We start from the raw sequence: 19,504 nt of genomic DNA on the forward strand, positions 1-19,504 counted from the left end.
AGTATCCCTGCATGGTTGGGTGTAAACCCTGATCATTGCGTGTGGATAAAACCATGCGAACGCCCATTGTTAATAAAGCTGCACAGTGTCTCCAAGGTTGCTTAGACCTGCCTCTCGACATCTCTAAAGGAGGGAAAGGTGAAAAAAGTTTCAGCACAGGGCAGAAAAATGCGTTAGCTGTCTTCTGCTTCCCGGACCACCCCTTTAGACTTTTGTTGACTGTTGTAATTAATGTTTTTCCAATACCGTAATTCCTATACAAGTCAGAAATTTGGACAAATTATGTTCAGTGCAAAAAGTCAACTATTGTAGCAGTCGAATAAAGACTGGCTTTCCAGAGTCTAATACATGTACAATATTTTATATGCATTCATTCATACATATGAACCTTTACTAATGTATTTGTAGCTGGTTATGTTACATATACACAAAGTGTGCGTAACATTTTATTATCGATCCATGCAATGTGTGGTTAAATACACTTTTGAGACCTGCAAAAAAAATCCCAACTGAGTTGAAAATCATCACTTTTTGTCAATGAAAATAACGAATTTGGTGGGAAATCCATTGGCATCCTATTCTCCTGGCTCGCCAATTTGCCAATGTGATGTATTTTTTAGATGTTTTTAACCTTGTGTGTATCCTACGTTGTGTCATTAAGAAAATGTATTGAATTTTTTTAATGTAATTTTTGAGTGCATCCTTTTTATACAGGTCTAGATCTGGTAGGAGAAATAATAGTATCCATGAAGTGATAGCACCAATGTGATTTGGTGGTGCCCCTCCTTTCATTCTTTGTGGTTCACTTTGTATACTATAAAATGTGCTTAGTATTACATGTATTCTCTAACATTGTGAATATCTCATCCAGAAAAGAATTCTTTGTAACCTCAACTATTTTTTTCATCATTATAATTGTAATTAGAACATACTGTTTCAAATTCTGAATTCAATTTTTCCAATTGCTCTGACTTTACGATAAGGGAATTGCATGAAAGCCCTTGAGTTCTCCAGGTAAAATGGCGTACTGGGAATTACCATGTTTTGAATCCAATGTCATGTATTCGCGGAGGACGTTCTGCAGACTATATCTAATCCGTGTCCTCAGATCTCCTGTGACTAGAACAGCTGCAGTCATCCCAATACATACATGTATATTATATTAGTTTATTAGTCTATCAGGTAGTGTAACTCCTTTAACTCTTCAATGTTGGGTTAAATTCAAAATTCCAATCTTTTTCCTAGTAGTAAATAACTACTATAAATAACTACTAATATATTTCTTACCTAACGTCATAATGTAATGTGTACATGGTAAGTAACATCAAAAGTGCAATTTATTTCCACCTCCGGATATCTTTTCTTACAACCATTGACAGAAATTTGCTATGCTAATGTAGATGGTCTGTAAAATGTTTACCCAAAAAGATTTCACATTTTATTTTTAGTTTGAAAAAAAAAAAAAATCACTATGGGCCAGAAAAAAAACACACACATTCACACGTGCATGATTTTTTTTTTTTAAATCCATTTAATTTTTACAAACTGCCATAGCTAGAGCACACTGCATAAAAAAAATCATGGATTCTTTACTGTAAGAGCAGTGAGACAAAGGAACTCTCTGCCACATGATGCTGTCATGGCTGATTCATTACACAAGTTTAAGTGAGGCCTGGATGAAAAATATAATATTACAGGTTGTGGCCACTTGATTACTTTGTGATAGAACTCCAGGGATTATTCTGATTGCCAGAAGTCGGGAAGGACTTTTTCTCCCTGCGATGGGGCAGTTGGCATCTGCCTCATAAGGGTTTGTGTTTTTTTTTTTCTTCCTCTGGATCAACACAGAAAGTTTATATGTTGAACTTGATAGACTCTTTTTTTCAACCTGATAAACTATGTAGTTATATGTGTTCACATGTTCAGTTTTTTTTTAAAGCGATTATTAACTACAAGGTGAGGAACATATACTAAATGGAAGGTAAAGGATGACCGAGACTGCACTTTTGGCCATGAATTAGAGCTTATACTGTGTTTTAGTGCACCACACCCATCTCCTCCCTGTTCAGTTTCCTCTGGTCATTTAACAGTTAACCTTTGTTTTGTTTATGATTTACACTTTGCCTTTTCCACTTGTCCTTCACTTTGTTAGGGTGTCTGGTCCACATGCTGGACAGACCCCTGACCTCCTGTATATACTTTCTTGGTCTATTAACCCTTTGCTAGCTATGAGACTTTCTTGAGAGAGTGCTAGTGTATCTCCTGCATCTCTGTATTCTGGTTGTACCTGGTTACCTAACTTTGGCTTTTTGTACCTTTTGGCCTTGCTTTGTGTATAATGGCAGGTTAGGGACTGTCGCCCAGTTGCTCATAGTCACTTAGGGCTTTCTAAGGCAAGAAGGCAGGGATAGTAGGCCAGTACAAGTTTAGGGTTTACCATTTGTGTCCACCCTATCCCTTCCCTAGCTAAACTCTACCTAAGGTTTGTGACAGGGACTTATTTTCAAATCAATTCCTGGCTTTGTATTCAGTTACTGCAATTAATAACTTGAATATGTGAATACACCCTAAGGCCGGGTTCACACTGGCCGTTTTGTGACTCATCCATGTCACAGAACGGCCGATGTCAGTGAAGATCATCTCGGGCGGTACTGAACTTTCAACTACTGAATTTATGTTGAATTGGGATGCGGGCGCATCCGTGTGTGTGCATCCCAATTTACCATAGCACACAATGAATAGTGTGACCAGAGCCATTTCTGTGCAGCCGCTATTCAATGGATAGCGGACGCACAAAACTGACATGTGAAGTATCTTTTGAATACTTTTGATTTAAATTGCAACAACGAACAAGATTAATTCAAAAAATACATTGTGTGAACGTAAAATCTCGGGTTGAAAAACATGAGACTATGGAACAATAAACAATTGCATTATGTAACTTGTTACTGTCATCCACCCGCCATCTTTTTGCAGACGAAAAACAGATGGAAAAGAATTATTCATGATTCAGGCATCGCACAAGTTTTGTCACCTGTATCTACGCATAGATCTACATAGAAGCTGCATGGACATATTGTTGGATTGTTTGAAGTCAAGAATATTTGAAAAATTGCTTTTTTTACATGTTAGATGCACTGATCAATAAAAATTTGAGGTTAAAATGTAAAGTTTAGTCAATTGAGAGGATTCCATTTTTGAGCACATGCTTTTTATTCATCAATCGAAAAATATTTTTGAAATTATTTTTGAAACTTGATCAGGTTTTTCGCTGGATGAAATTAATAGACCTGGATGATTTCCCAAATAAAACCCTCACAATGAAACAGAAGAATGAAACAGTTGTTACCGAATTTTTCCTCTTTGGTTTCTCATTGTCCGCCCAAGCCTCGTTTTGCCTATTTGTGATAGTATTAATCATTTATATTGTGACCATCACAGCCAATATTTTTATCATAGTCATTGTTATTATTGATCATCGTCTTCATAAACCCATGTACTTCTTCATTGGTGGACTGTCCTTCATAGAGATCTGGTATCCTTCCGTCACGGTTCCCAGACTACTGTGGTTCCTACTAACAAAAGGAAAATCTATTTCTATAGTTGGGTGCATGGCCCAGTTTTATTTCCACTTTTCTCTCGGCACCACAGAGAGCTTCCTCCTCACCATTATGTCTTATGATCGGTATGTGGCTATTTGTAAACCCTTGCATTACGTGAATATCATGACTCCTAAGACTTCTTTAAGATTGCTGTTGAGTTCTTGGACCGGTGGCTTCGTCATCATTGTTGTCTTATGTATACAGGTCTCAAATCTTTCCTTCTGTGCTGACAACGTCCTTGACCACTATTACTGTGATTTTGCACCTCTTATAAAGTTGTCTTGCTCGGACACCCAGAGCATAGAGATTCTATTTTTTGTATCTGCTTGTTTTATAATCTTGGGTTGTTTTCTACTAATTGTAATTTCCTACATCTATATCATCCAGACAACTTTGTCGTTCTCCACTTCTTTTGGGAGACGAAAGACTTTCTCCACCTGTGCCTCTCATCTGATCGTGGTTTGCCTCTTCTACCTTACTAATATCTTCATGTTTGTCCGGACAAACACTGGATACTTTTTGCATTTGAATAAAACAGTGTCTATCATTCCATCGGTGGTGACCCCACTCCTGAACCCCATTATCTACACCCTGCGAAACCAGGATGTAAAACAAGCCGTGAAGAAAGCAGTACAAAAAGTGGCCAAGAAAAAATAAGTTTGTTTGCATCGTGTAGTTATTTGCTGGTCAATAAATGAAAAAGTATCCAGAAATAAAAGAAATATGTTCAACAAAAATATTGTCAATTAGAGATGAGTGAATCATTTAAAAATGATTTGAAGTGAATTTTTTACTGCAAAATTTGCAAACTTCATTCCCCCAAGTTTCTCTTCCGTGTCTTTGGCTGCCTCCAGCCCACTCAGGAAATCACTGTCTGTGGTGCTGTCCCTTCTCAGTCAGTCAGTGATTGCCTGAGTGGGCTGTCACTCTCCACTCAGCCAATCACTGACTAAGAACAGAGTGGACTGTAGGCAGCTGAAGACACGGAAGAGGACACATGGGGAGCGCAGGCAGGTGAATAAACCTTCTTCTTTTTTTTTCTTTTTTTTTTTGCTAATTTTGTTAACAAATTTAGCAAAAAATTGCTTTGTCAACTAATCAAATTTTTGCTGTAGTCACCTTGCTCATCCCTAATACAATTATAACAGTTAACAAATATACAGTTATAATTTTTGTCCAATATTTGGAATTTGGCACTCAGTTTTTAATCAGCCATTTTATTTTCTTCTTTTCCATTTGATTTTCCAGATCTTTTAGCCATCTTTTGCCTTTTGTCTCTTTATTGTCCATAGCAATCAATCAATCAATCAATCAATCAATCAATTAAAGCTCAGCTTTTATTTAACCAGAGAAACAGGAGAAATAAAAAGTGAGCTGTGCTTGATTGGCAAATTCACTCTCTCCATGGCGCAATTTCTGTCGATCTCGGCACATGGAGGGTTAGGGCCCTATTCCACCGGGCGATTATCGTTCAGATTATCGTTAAATTGTTTGAATCTAAACGATAATCGCTTGGTTGAAATGCAGTTTACGATTACCGACCGAACGAGAAATCGTTGATCGCTTTATAAGACCTGGACCTATTTTTATCGTTGCTCGTTCGCAAAACGTTCGCAAATTGTTCGCATTGAATAAGACATCGTTCGGTCATTCGCAATAGATACGAACGCAATAGCGAATAAATAGCGAAGAATAAACGATCGCAATTACGATCATAAGTAACGATTATCGTTCCATGGAAATCAGTGAACGTTTTCAGGTCTTTCGCAATAGCGGTCGTTTGAGATCGTTAACGATTATGCAAACGATAATCGTCCGGTGGAATAGGGCCCTTAACCTGCGAGGACTGAGATCTGCTCCAGGTAGTTGTAGGTAGGTGTCTCGTGTAGGATACAGCCGACACCTGTAGGGCAGGTTCAGCTTTTGAGCTCCAGATTATATATGCAAGTAGAGACTGTTGGCTGCAGTGGCCCAGTAGGGGGGCACCAAATTGGTGGAGATAGCAGCAGCTTTAGTGCTTTCTTTCTAGCCTGGTTCTACTCTGTACACAATTCCAGAAAACAGAAAAAAAAGTCAGAGAGCTTCTTTAATGCTAATTACTAGTGTATGACTCGATACCTGCAACAACAAGGTGCTGTCTAAAAACTCTTAAAGAACACTCTGACACAGGTTAAGTTTGTACATCTTGTACCCTCGATGTCTCATCCTTATACTCGAATATTGATCATGAATTGGGGCTGAGGGCTATGTACGAGAGTTTGAATGTAATAGGTAACTTTAATGATGCACAGAAAGAATTCTTAATCAAATGTATGAGATTTATTTTAACCCATAATGTTTTTTTATTCCAAGATTTTGTGTACCATCAGACCAGGGGGACGGCGATGGGGACTCGGGCCGCACCCAGTTATGCAAATTTATTTATGGGGCGGTTCGAGTCCCTATACATCGATGGATCCCCCTGGTCAAAAGATCATATAATTTTTTACAGGCGGTACATAGACGATTTGTTTTTAATTTGGAAAGGCACCAGAGAATCAGCATCATTATTTGTAGAATTTTTAAACAGAAATAATTGGGGTCTACAGTTTACTCCCAATATTGATACAATAAGCACAGTGTTTTTAGATTTGGTGGTTTTTCATAAAGAGGGCACCTTATGCACTAAAACACACTTTAAAACCGTGGACTCGAACAGCTTCCTGAATTTTAAAAGCACCCACTTTAAGAAATGGTTACATAACATACCATTTAGCCAATTTCATAGAATACGAAAAAATTGCACTTTTAAAGAGGATTTTAATGCTCAAGCAAAAATTTTAAATGAACGTTTTCTAGAAAAAGGCTTCCCAAAAAAATTAATTAAAGGAGCTTTTCAAAAACTAGTGAAAACAAAACAGGAGAACCTACTGGTATCTAAGAAAAAAAGAAATGAAGAGTCTAAGAAAATTGATATGAGATCCAATTTTATTACGTCTTTTAATAATAGCAATCAATTGATAAGAAAAACCTTGGAGAAACACTGGCACTTATTATTAAATGACCCAGTTTTAAAAAAACTGATTCCTAAAAATCCTAAACTTACCTTTCGAAGGGGGAAAACCCTGAGGAATTTAGTTGCCCCTAGTAGAATTAAGAACTCTATAAGAAAGGTAGAAGGTAGTAATGAAAATAGCAAAAATATGGGTAGTGTCCCTAGAGGTAAATTGGGGGTCTGGAAATGTGGGAGGAACATGTGTAAATGCTGCGATAACATACAGCACGGTGCCATTGAGTTTAGGTCGAATGCTACAGGAGAAAAATTTAAAATTAACCAGCGACTGACTTGTTCGTCCCAGTTTGTTATTTATCTATTGAATTGTCAGTGTGGAGTCCAATATATAGGTCGGACCACGCAGCCCCTTCATAAGAGATTAAACTCCCATCGCCACAATACAGCCAAGGGGTTCCTAAAACACAGTGTCTCTCGCCACCTTACATTGGCGCATGCGCAAGACTTTAGTAAAATTTCCATTATACCCATAGAACAGGTAAAAACTAACGATGATGATAAAATAATTCGTTTAAATAGAAGGGAGTCCTATTGGATATACAAATTACGATGTTTATCTCCAGAGGGTTTAAATGAAGTGATTGAGCACGTGTAGCGATACTACTCATCGTCGCTGCGCCTGCTCAGCCATTTATTTTAGTCATCGTGATGGCTATTTGTTGTATTATAATGTATTTATTTATTTATTTATTTACCTCTGTGATATTCTCTTACCCCCATATTCACACGATCCGTCTTTTTAGACCATATGATACTTACTACGCTGTTTACTTACTCCTTTAGTGTATGTTTACGGAGATTGCGTATCCCAGTGCCGAGACGTCACTTCCGGTTCTCCGTGCACACTCAGAGACCGGTGTTTGGCGTGCAGCGTGGGAGCGCGACTCCATATAATAATGAAGTTTGGTATGTAATAACATTTTTATGATCTGTCTGCAAGGTTTTTATGATATGTCTGTAATGTTGATATGTGTAGATTGATCGGAAGTACTTCTCTGTTACTATATAAGGTTACATCTGTGAGATGTTGTCTAGAGCTTGATAAAGGCCCTCTCGGATTAGAGGGCAGAAACGCGTTGCCACAAATAAACACACTCTTTTATGGTTTATCTTTGAGCGGCATTCATCCTTGCAATATTTTGGTCACCGTGTCCTTAATAGTTACGGTTGAGCCAGAACTTGCCGCTCTTAACCACCTGCGCCCGTTTGAGAAAGGACAATCCACCATCTGCTGGGTCCTGGCAGATAATTTCTCCTGGTTTCTTCTACTCAACGATCTGTTGTGGTCCCTCCTGAGTGCTGAGGTGGTGTAGCTTATGCGTTTACTAGCGTTGTGCCTACTTAGCACAACCCTAGTAGGTGAGTGTACAGTTTACCCCTTATGGGGGTTTTTAGTGCTCGTTATCTCGGAAATTGACTATATTGCACCAGGAAGCGCCCTCTGTTTGTGTTTTGTTTTAAAGAACACTCTGACACAGGTTAAGTTTGTACATCTTTATAAACAAAACTCAATGAAATAGAATCGAAATAAATTAATTAAAAAAAGAAAAAAGGAAAACGATCACCTAATGGAAGAAACACTGTCCCTGCTCATTAGACGAACGCGGACAACCGAGGAACTCCGTTTGGCCAATTCATTTTGGAACTCTGAGGCGGTGAAGTAATACAGTATTGGGTTCAGGCAACAATTGATACTGGCTAAGGACAGGGAGAACGGGTGGAGATCCATGATAACTTTTTGCACTACACAATTATGGATAATGTTTGAATTGACCAATACGTAAAAGAAGAAAATGATGTGATAAGGAGTGAAGCAGATGAAAAACACGGCCGCGCAGGTCATGACCATCCGTAAGGCCTTGTGTTTTTCCCTCACCTGCTGGCACCCCAGTGAGTCACTTTTTAACTGCTTCCTTGTCTTTATTGTACAGTAAGTAATAATTATCAGAGGGATTAGGAAACCAGACAACTCGGCCCCGATGAGCATGATGATGACGGTCATGGTGTTCATCTTCTTTGTTCCAAGATCGGCAAAACAACTGGTACTTGTGTTGTTCAGTCCAACGCTTCTGTATATTGGGAAAGGCAGACAGGCGGCCCCAACTACTATCCATACCCCTATGGAGATGGCCACGTCATACCTCCTCTTCCATCCCTTGGCTTTGAAAGGGTTTGCCGTGAAGACGTAACGCTGAACACTTATCAGAGTTAAGAACACGATACTCGCGTACATATTAAGATACTTAAGGTAAAAACACAGCAAGCATAAAAAGGTTCGGAATGGCCAAGTGTGGTTTATGTAGTAATAAATCCGCAGGGGCAACGACAAGACGTGTAAAAGGTCGGCCAGTGCCAGGTTCATCATGAATATGATGGCCTTGTTTTTCTTGCTGATGAAGCTTCTTAGAAGCCAAAGGGCAATGCTGTTGGCAAGTAGACCAGGTATGAAGATGACTGTGTAGGTGACGGCGTATAGAGTGTGCTGGAACTCCAAGGTCCTGTTACATGATGCTAGGCTGCTGTTCACCATTTTCTTTCCTTTTATATTGTTAAAATCTTATTCTGATATGCTGGTTCTCTGTATAAAAGAAAAGTATAGTATTACATTCTGAATTTTTTTTTTTACTACCTTGTTGGTGCCCAGTTCCCACACACCAAAACTGTAAAAAGGAAGATAAAACACTATCCAACTCCTTTTATATCTGGTGCAGAGCTGCAGACATGGGCAGATCACTGATAAAACTAATGATCCCTGTCTCTTAGCTTATGCTTATTATAAAACCATAAAAAAGTTATAAAATCATGTTTTCCTTCCAAGCTCAGATGTTATAGGGGCTGGGCTGCAGCATGCATGCCTCCTACCTTCCCTACCCCTACCTATTCTGTATGATAGATGTACAATGCTCAGTGCTGGAAGCTAAACTCTGTACATCAATCGTGCAAGGCTGGGAGGGGTGGGGAAAGAGGAGGAAGGCATGCAGTCTGCAGCTCACCCCAGCCTCACCTCTTGACCTTAGAAGGAAAACATGATTTTATAACTTTGCAAACAGCTATGTGGCAGGTACTATTTGCTTTATTTCCCTATCAGCTATCCACCCATGTCTGCAGCCCTGAGCATCATATACAGACAGATGACAGATTCCCTTTAGATTCAAATTTGGTAATTGGTTTCCTTTGTTAGTGACCCACCCACTAAACCTTACGATGCGTTTACACAGACAGATTTATCTGACAGATTTTAGAAGCTAAAGCCAGGAATACATTTGAAAAGAGGCTAAATCTTAGTCTTTCCTTTATGACCTGTTCTCTGTTTACAGTCTGTTCCTGGCTTTGGCTCAAAAATCAGATAAATCTCTCTGTGTAAACACACCATTACTCTTGGTCAATGTGCATAACCGGATGTCACATACATACCTCTACATACTTGTCAGCACAGGCACTGCCACAGTGTTCATTCTACTGGATATTATCTAAAGAACTGCTGATTTCCTACAAGGTAAATAAATGGTATATGAATTAATACAATAATTGCAAGGATATTAAATACATATAATTTAATGGTTCTGATGATCTCCCAATATATATATATTTATTTATTTTTTGTTTATATTTTTTTATTTAAAAAATAGGAAAGAAAGGTGATTTAAACTTTTATTATGGGATGGGATTTTTTTTTATTTTAAAAACTTTTTCTTTGTCCAGAGGACTTCAATGAGCATTACCATGATTGCTTATAGAGATCAATGCAGTACCTATGTTATGTTATCAGTAATTGATGAAGACAGCCTGTAACAATTGCTGAGCCGGGACAGAGTTGGAGGGTCAAAGAGGTCCCAGGCAGTAAGTATAACGGATCAGCTTCCTGTTATCACATCGTGGGGAGCTGATCGAGGGGAACCCATTGTAACATCATTTAAATGCCGCTGTCAGTTTTGACAGTGGCATTTAAATGGTTAGGTCACCAGCATGGACGATCGATACCTCTGTACCGACTTAGGTATGCTATGACGTACCAGGTATGTCATAAGTGCTTAAAGGAGAAGTCCCACAAAACTGAAAAAGGCAGACAGGCGGGGGGGCGTGGGAAAATAATAAAGTATAAAGTATACTTAGTAGAGATGAGCGAACCGGGTTTGGGTTTGAGTCGATCCGAACCCGAACGTTCGGCATTTGATTAGCGGTGGCTGCTGAACTTGGATACAGCTCTAAGGTTGTCTGGAAAACATGGATACAGCCAATGACTATATCCATGATTTCCACATAGCCTTAGGACTTTATCCAAGTTCAGCAGCCCCCGCTAATCAAATGCCGAAAGTTCGGGTTCGGATCGACTCGAGCATGCTCCAGGTTCGCTCATCTCTAATACTTAGCTATCCTTGTGCCCTGTAGCTCCGCTCCTGAGTCCACATGACAGCTGCCCGTGTTCTGCACTTAGCTTGCGGATTGATTGCACACTCAGCCAATCAGTGACTGGCTGAGCGGGCAATCGCTCAGCCGTGCTGCCATGCTGCAGCCGTGCTGTGAGACGTACCCAGTTTCCAGCAGAGGATGACAGCCGGCATCCGCCAACGGGACCCAAGAGCAATTCCAGTGCCCCACCTGCCTGCCTGCATTTTTTCATTTTTGTGGAACTTTCTCTTTAAGAGGTTAAATGTAAAATTGCAATGTTTTGATTCTCTACCAGACTCTTATCCAAGGCTTGAAAAAGTTTCTCGAAGAAAACCCAAATATTGCAATTTTACCTTTAATAGAATACATCCCGGGTCACATTGGATCATCTGAGTGCTGCAGTATACAGGTTATACAGCAGTTCTGTGCTACCTGTGATAGGAAGTTGTAGTTCTGAAAAAAAAAAGCAGCAAACAACAAAACTGCAGATCGGCACATACAGTAGTAGTAGAAATAATTTGCACACTAATCATCTTCGTTGGTGATATTTATCTTCTATTTACCGATTTGTCGGCTGTGAATGAGATATCTGACTGGGCGATCAGCAGCTCAGACGAAACTTCTCAAATTCTGCTGTGATCTAAACATTTTGTAGATGAGGAAATGGTGACATATATAAGAAGCTTCGTGCTATTAACACAGACGCCGTCTCTAGCGTGATGTAGTTATTGATAGAAATGAGAAATGTGACCACAACATTGAAGATGAGCAGAACTGAGGAACCACAGTTTTCTGGGTAACTATCTTTTAGAATCTTAAAAAGTTCATGTTAATGCCGATGAGACTCAAGAATTGTTGCTCAGTGTTACAGGCCCGGGGTGCTTCGGTGGTATACAGCAGGTGGGCTCTTTTCTTTTCTATAGGGCTGTTACCCACCCCCAGACACACTGGCACTGGGCTTTGTAAGGGTAGCACATGTGTGGGTGCAGGTGCCATGCAAAAGAATGAGCATGGAGCACCAGAGCTTGTACCTTCGAATAGCTACTTTTAACCCAAGATCTGTCCTGGGGTCCGTTCGGCAAGTGATGCAGTTATTGTCCTAAAACACAACTTTTAAACTTGCAGCCCTGTGTCAAATTGCCGTGGCCTAGAGTGTCTATGATCTAGGATTGCAACACCCCTCCGTCCCTCCTTCCCGCCCTATTCATCATTAGGAATGCCCCTGGAACATTTTCTCCTATTTATCACCTGTGTGAACACTGCACATGAGCTGGATCATTAAGGCACCTGTGCAGTGTTCTCACAGGTGATAAATAGGAAAAATGGTGAAGAGGGCGGGGAGGAGGGTCAGATGGGCGTCACGATTCTAGGGCATAGACACTCTAGGCCACGCCAATTTGACACAGGGCTGCAAGTTTAAAAGTTGTTTTTTTAGGACAATAACTGCATCACCTGCAGAACAAACCCCAGGACAGATCTTGGATTAGAAGCAGCTATCCGAAGGTACAAGCGGTTTGGGAGGGTCAGATTGTGGGTACAGAGTCGCTTTAAGGTGTAGACAGTAGGTTGAGAAGAATAGCTTCTACAGTTAAGTAGGCTAAGGGAGTGTAGCTGAGTTGAATAGAATAGGTTAAGGCTTGTTTTGAGCTCAACTTGAGGACAGTAGTGGGCTTACAGCTGTCTCGGGGCAGTGGGGCCCTGTCTAGACTCTCAGGTGTGGGGGCTCTAGCCACCTTGAGGGGATGGCAATAGACTTAGTTATAGTACCCCCTGCAGACTCCTGTAGTATGCTTCTGAAAAGAGAGAGAGAAGTAGCCCCCAGCATAGACCAAGTGGTCCCGTTGTCCCCTTGACCATAGCCTCACCAGCTTTGGCACTAGCTTGACATGGCTAGGGAGATAAGACTTGTAGAAGAAGTGTAATCCTTAGCATAGAGTCCTCTACAAGGTTCCTGGACTTCAGGCCATGCGTGAGTATAAGCTTCAGCAGGAGCTCTAGTTGTCTGTCTGTCTGTCTGTCTGTCTCTCTCTCTCACCATACACTAGACAAAAGACCTCCCACCAGGAACTAACTTATATTGGGATGACTGGGTCTAACCTCCTATTGGTGGGGATAGTGCTGGAAAGAGTGAGGTGTAAGAGTGTGATAGGGTGAGAGACTGTCAGACACCTTTTTATTGGTTAACAGAAAACAGTAAAAAGAGTTAACCCTTGGTTTAACTTCACCTGTGCAGACAATGAAGCAAATACAGTGCAATATATAGACTTTGGTGACATCTAGTGGCAGAAGTGTAGACTTTTGCATCCTTCATCCCAGAGGCTGAACAAGCCTACAACTGAGCAGATAGGATCCAAATCATCTCTTTTTATAGCACCCTTGGACATGGGTGGAGTGCAAGCCAACAGGAGGTAGCCCCCCCCTTCAACAGAAAAAAAATGGCAGCACCTCTATGCCTATGTTCACACTGCAGGTTGCATGCTGCATGTGGCTTAAGTACAGCCCAGTTGTAGGCTTGTTCAGCCCTGTAAAGGCAATTGCTAGTGTGAAAATGCTAGAGTAGGACCATGTCTCTGAGGAAACCTTAACATGGGTAAATAGTTTGCTAAGATCCTCATTTTTCAATATCTACAGAGCAAGTTTTCATCGTGTGTACACCGGGGGGAGCGTATATATGGTAAGCCCTTGCACCTGGGAGTTGCTGTTGCATTTTCTGTTTTTTTTTGTACAAATTATGCAAATAGCTGGCTGGCATACAAGTGAGATGTAGTGGTGCTAGGGCTTAGAGAGCCAAAGGCCCCACCTCCTTGACACTAATCACTAGTGTCAAGGAGGTGGTCACTAAACACAAAGATTTTTTTTATAAAAATAAAATCACAGACACAGACAATAAAGGTTTGTTCTCAATGCTGTTATTGATATCTATCTAGTGGTGCTGCCAGCTCAGTAGGTGGTCAGGAGGCAACAAATTCTCTTTAACATTAGAACCAATAGTGATAATTACTGTAGTATACCATAATAACACATAATATAGAACACTAAAACTTAAAGGAAAAGTCCGGCCATTTTGAAAATCGGACGGGGCAGGGGGAAATTTGTAAAAGAGTGGGAGCTTACCTCTCCCTACTCATGGTGAGTGGCGGGACTGGACTCAGGACCACCACCAGGATCTCCGGCGATGACACGTCATGACCCTGTTGATGGACTGGCCACTCAGCCAGTTAGTTACTGCTTAACCAGTCACTGATTGGCTGAGAGGCCAGTCCATCAGCCAGGACAGGCATTTTCATCACAACTCAGGGGAAAATGCCTTCCAGCAGGGGTCCTGAATCCAGTCCCGCTGCTCACTGCGGGCACGGGGAGAGGTAAGTGCGTACTCCGGCTGATGGATTTTCAAAATGGCGGACTTCTCTATTAAATAATAAAAGTACAATGAAGATGCATTGTAGAACACTGAGCTATATAGTTCATATGACAGACTAATGGATCCAAGTAATCACTGTTTTCAGCAGTTTTAGTTCCCTCAATGGCAAAATTGTGGCTGCACACTATACTCTTCTTTCCATGTAATGTGACGTGTCCTGTAATCCATTGAGCATTGCTAGTGGTATGACCTATTGGTATTACATTAAGTTATATTAAATATCTGCATTTTTGTTATAAAAAAACCTATAATGCATAAAATACAGTGAAAATAAAGCTTACCGTTGCAGCTTTGGGTGACCGCCTACAGTTGGCTACATCGCACACATAGAAACAGACAGTTGTGATGCTGCTATAATCTCTACAACACAAGTAACACACGGGGTAAAGAGGAAATAGAGAACTGAAGGTACTGTAAACCACAGCTTGTTTTCTGCGCTCGTGCGGTTAAGATGTAAAGGCATCGTACAGCATAAAAGCAGACGGCTCACAAAAGCTGCAGGATCGACCATCACACCGGTCATGATGGGTGTAACCTACTTTGGCAGATACACAGATCAGGTTCTTCACATCTCTGTCATGATTTCTGTTTTGACGGAAACCATAACACCGTAGGCAAACCTGTCAAACAACAGACAACAACGCTGCAATTCAGTAAGGGAATAAATGTACCCCAGGCCTGGGGCTGTCAACTCAACCTGCACCCCCGCAATGCACAGGCACACTGACGGGGGTCCGTATAGCGACGAGCTTGATGCGATCTCTATATAGTAGATGGAGATGGTGCCCTGTGTGCCTCCCCCATTTAGTAGATGGCCTCCTCTGTGCCTCCCCCATATAGTAGATGGCCTCCTCTGTGCCTCCCCCATATAGTATATGGCCTTCTCTGTGCCTCCCCCATATAGTAGGTGGCCCCCTGTGTACTGCCCATATAGTAGATGGCCTTCTCTGTTCCTCCCCCATATAGTAGATGGCCTACTCTGTGCCTCCCCTGTATAGTAGATGGCCTCTTCTGTGCCTCCTACGTATAGTAGATGGCCTCCTCTGTGCCTCCCCTGTATAGTAGATGGCCTCCTCTGTGCCTCCCCTGTATAGTAGATGGCTGTCTCTGTGCCTCCCCCGTATAGTAGATGGCCTCTTCTGTGCCTCCCTGTATAGTAGATGGCCTCCTCTGTGCCTCCCCTATATAGTAGATGGCCACCTCTTTGTCTCTCCCATATAGTAGATGGCCTTCTTTGTGCCTCCCCGTATAGTATATGGCCTCCTCTGTGCCTCCCCCGTATAGTAGATGGCCTCCTCTGTCTCTCCCATATAGTAGATGGCCTTCTCTGTGCCTCCCTTATATAGTAGATGGCCTCCTCTGTGCCTCTCCCATATAGTAGATGGCCTTCACTGTGCCTCCCTGTATAGTAGATGGCCTCCTCTGTGCCTCCCCCATATATTCGATGGCCTCCTCTGTGTCTCTCCCATATAGTAGATGGCCTTCTCTGTGCCTCCCCGTATAGTAGATGGCCTCCTGCCTCCCCCATATATTTAATGGCCTCCTCTGTGTCTCTCCCATATAGTAGATGGCCTTCTCTGTGCCTCCCTCATATAGTAGATGGCCTCCTCTGTGCCTCCCCCGTATAGTAAATGGCCTTCTCTGTGCCTCCCATGTATAGTAGATGGCCTCCTGTGTAGGCCCCATATAGTATATGGCCTCCTGTGTAGTCCCCATATAGTAGATGGCCTCCTGTGTAGTCCCAATATAGTAGATGGCCTCCTGTGTAGTTTCAGAAGTGACAGTAATGCTTTAAATAATAATTTTTTACTGGTTTTTACTGGAGTAGCAAAATGAGGATCTATACGGTCAAAGAGCACTGAAAATAAAGCCCACAGCTTATTAAAGGGCTTCCTATTAACAGAAAAGATTAACTTTTCACGACCATATTAAAAAGGCTGCAACGCCTCTTAAGGCTAGGTTCACACTCTGTATCTGTGCGGCTGTATTGCGGGCGGTAAATCATGCGTACGCTGGAAAGTATAGGATATACGGCTGCACAGTGCACACTATGTATGAATCTACGGCCCGATCGGACGAACGGACCCGTAAAAAATGAACAAGACCATTGTTTGCGTCTGGAAATGCGGCCGTGGATTGACAGGCGGTCCGTACGGAGTACTTCAAAAATAGCCGGCAATGATGCCGAATGCCGATGCCTCTAATAGTTAATATATTAAATTAATAAAACACATTTTCTGTGTCATAAAGTCCCTTTCGTTGTTCAATAATTTAATTCTAACGAATCCATCATTGTGCAATTAAATATACTGTTAAAATATATATATATATAAATAAATGTATATTTATATATATATTTATTTTTTGACAGTATATTTAATTGCACAATAATGGATTCGTTTAAATTAAATTACTGAACAACGAAACTGATTTTATTACAACGAAAATGTGTTTTATTAATTAAATATTAATTAGTACAGGAAGCTCCATAAGCCGTTAATTCATATTGCCGGCAAAAGAGCATTCTGTACTAATCATCACTTTACTTTAATGAAAACATCAAATGTTTCTTCTAATTATGTTATGACAATAGCGTTATTAGAAGAAACATTTAGAATTATATGTGCGCTCAGCTGATTGGCTGATCGGCTGAGCGCACATATAATGAGCCGGTCCGCAGCACAGTGACTTCATTGTGCTGCGGACCAGCAAAGAGACAACATCGGGGTGAGTATAGAGCTCTCCCCACCCCCTCCCCTGCACTGCACCCCTCCCAGCAAGGAAGGGGGGTCACTTAACCCCTTCCTTGCTGGGATGGGTGCAGTCTGACATCAGTCTGGCCCCCAAGGGGTTAAGGGGGATGCAATACATCCTCCCTTAACCCCTTGGGGGCCAGACTGTAAGCAGCGATCTGTAAAGATGCTGCATACTGTAAGGTGCACAACACCGCTCACAATGATGGGTGTTGTGCTCCTGTTTGTGTGTTTTTTGTGTGTTTCTCCCTTTTAGTTTTTCAGATATCGGTATCCTGGGGATTACGTCGGATTCCGTGGACTACGTCGATGACCAGCGGTTGTTTTTTTTTTTTTAATAAAATGGTCAATGAGGGGTGTGGGGGTCTTTTTATTTGAATAAAAAAATTTTTTAACTTGTGTCTTGTCTTTATTTCTTTACTTTATAGACTTAGTAGTGAAAGCCGTCTAATAGACGGAATCCATTACTAAGTTGGGGCCTAGTGTTAGCCGGTATAAAATGGCTAACACTAACCCCCTATTATTACCCCAGTACCCAATGCCACCAGGGGTACTGGGAAGAGCCGGGTGCCAGTGGTCCCGGAGCGTCAAAATTGGCGCTCCTGGACCGGGCAGCAGCAGGCTGGTAAGATTTAGGCTGGGGAGGGCCTAAACCAATGGCTCTTCCCACCCTGGTGTTACCAGGCTGCTGTCGTTTGGTTTTTAACCCGGCTGGTTATAAAAATAGGGGGGACCCTATGCGGGTTTTTCTTTAAATAAATAAATAATTTAAAAAAAAACGCATAGGGTCCCCCCTATTTTTAGTTTCAGCCGCACATTTTCAGCCGCATAAAAAATACAGCCGCACACATACATAGTGTGAACATAGCCTAAAAGTGCGTTCACAAGCACAGGATCTGCAGCAGATTTGATGGCCCAGATTTGAAGTTGCAGATCCAAAGCAAAGCAAATCTGCTGCAGATCCTGTAGGTGTGAACGCACCCTTAAAGGTTTTTTTTCATCTTGACAAGTTATACCTTATTCCCCCCCACCCATGGGATAGGGCATAATTAAGAGATTGCAGTGGTGGGGGACAACCATTGGGGGGGGGGGGGGGGGGGGGGGCCTGCAATTTCGAGTACGTTGACCCTAAAATCCCTGCTGAATGGAGCTGTGGGCTGTGCATGTTCGTTGCTGCTCCATTTATTCTCTATGGAGCCATGGAGGTAGACGGATATAATTTCAGCTAACTTCGGCAGCTCCCTCCTGTATGCAGCTTCTCCCATCTGTCTGTATGGTGCTTCTCCCTCCTGTATGGCGCTTCTCCCTCCTGTCTGTATGCCGCTTCTCCCTCCCTCCTGTCTGTATGGCGCTTCTCCCTCCTGTCTGTATGCCGCTTCTCCCTCCTGTATGCCGCTTCTCCCTCCTGTCTGTATGCCGCTTCTCGCTCCTGTATGCCGCTTCTCCCTCCTGTCTGTATGCCGCTTCTCCCTCCCTCCTGTCTGTATGGCGCTTCTCCCTCCCTCCTGTATGCCGCTTCTCCCTCCCTCCTGTCTGTATGCCGCTTCTCCCTCCTGTATGGCGCTTCTCCCTCCCTCCTGTATGCCGCTTCTCCCTCCTGTATGCCGCTTCTCCCTTCTGTCTGTATGCCGCTTCTCCCTCCCTCCTGTCTGTATGCCGCTTCTCCTCCCCTCCTGTATGCCGCTTCTCCCTCCCTCCTGTCTGTATGGCGCTTCTCCCTCCTGTCTGTATGGCGCTTCTCCCTCCCTCCTGTATGCCGCTTCTCCCTCCCTCCTGTCTGTATGGCGCTTCTCCCTCCCTCCTGTATGCCGCTTCTCCCTCCCTCCCTCCTGTATGGCGCTTCTCCCTCCTGTCTGTATGGCGCTTCTCCCTCCTGTCTGTATGGCGCTTCTCCCTCCCTCCTGTCTGTATGGCGCTTCTCCCTCCTGTCTGTATGGCGCTTCTCCCTCCCTCCTGTATGCCGCTTCTCCCTCCCTCCTGTCTGTATGGCGCTTCTCCCTCCCTCCAGTATGCCGCTTCTCCCTCCCTCCTGTCTGTATGGCGCTTCTCCCTCCCTCCTGTCTGTATGGCGCTTCTCCCTCCCTCCTGTATGCCGCTTCTCCCTCCCTCCTGTCTGTATGGCGCTTCTCCCTCCCTCCTGTCTGTATGGCGCTTCTCCCTCCTGTCTGTATGTCGCTTCTCCCTCCCTCCTGTCTGTATGGCGCTTCTCCCATCTGTCTGTATGCCGCTTCTCCCTCCCTCCTGTCTGTATGGCGCTTCTCCCTCCCTCCTGTATGCCGCTTCTCCC

The 19,504-nt window shown here is 42.5% G+C and overlaps 2 protein-coding genes across 3 annotated transcripts in view; one reads left to right on the top strand and one right to left on the bottom strand.

The window, feature by feature from the left end:
- Positions 1-3,275: 3,275 nt before the first annotated feature.
- Positions 3,276-4,259, top strand: LOC138766455 (olfactory receptor 6F1-like). Its single transcript, XM_069944048.1, has one exon. The coding sequence runs from the start codon at positions 3,276-3,278 to the stop codon at positions 4,257-4,259; it is 984 nt and encodes a 327-aa protein (XP_069800149.1).
- A 3,907-nt stretch (positions 4,260-8,166) lies between these two features.
- The window catches only part of P2RY10 (P2Y receptor family member 10), a 42,674-nt gene continuing 31,336 nt past the window's right edge, over positions 8,167-19,504 (bottom strand). Inside the window, exons 1-3 of one of the 2 annotated variants that reach the window (XM_069986884.1) lie at positions 14,746-14,829; positions 10,069-10,143; positions 8,167-9,232 (exon numbers count right to left, since the gene is read on the bottom strand). In XM_069986884.1, coding sequence (XP_069842985.1) covers positions 8,216-9,184 — 969 coding nt within the window. In that variant the 5' untranslated portion in view covers positions 9,185-9,232; positions 10,069-10,143; positions 14,746-14,829 and the 3' untranslated portion in view covers positions 8,167-8,215. Of the gene's footprint in view, positions 9,233-10,068; positions 10,144-14,745; positions 14,830-19,504 lie in introns of those variants that run through there. The other variant, XM_069986885.1, reaches the window with a different exon arrangement.

The sequence above is a fragment of the Dendropsophus ebraccatus genome, chromosome 10 (genome assembly GCF_027789765.1).
Source record: "Dendropsophus ebraccatus isolate aDenEbr1 chromosome 10, aDenEbr1.pat, whole genome shotgun sequence".
Taxonomy (NCBI): domain Eukaryota; kingdom Metazoa; phylum Chordata; class Amphibia; order Anura; family Hylidae; genus Dendropsophus; species Dendropsophus ebraccatus.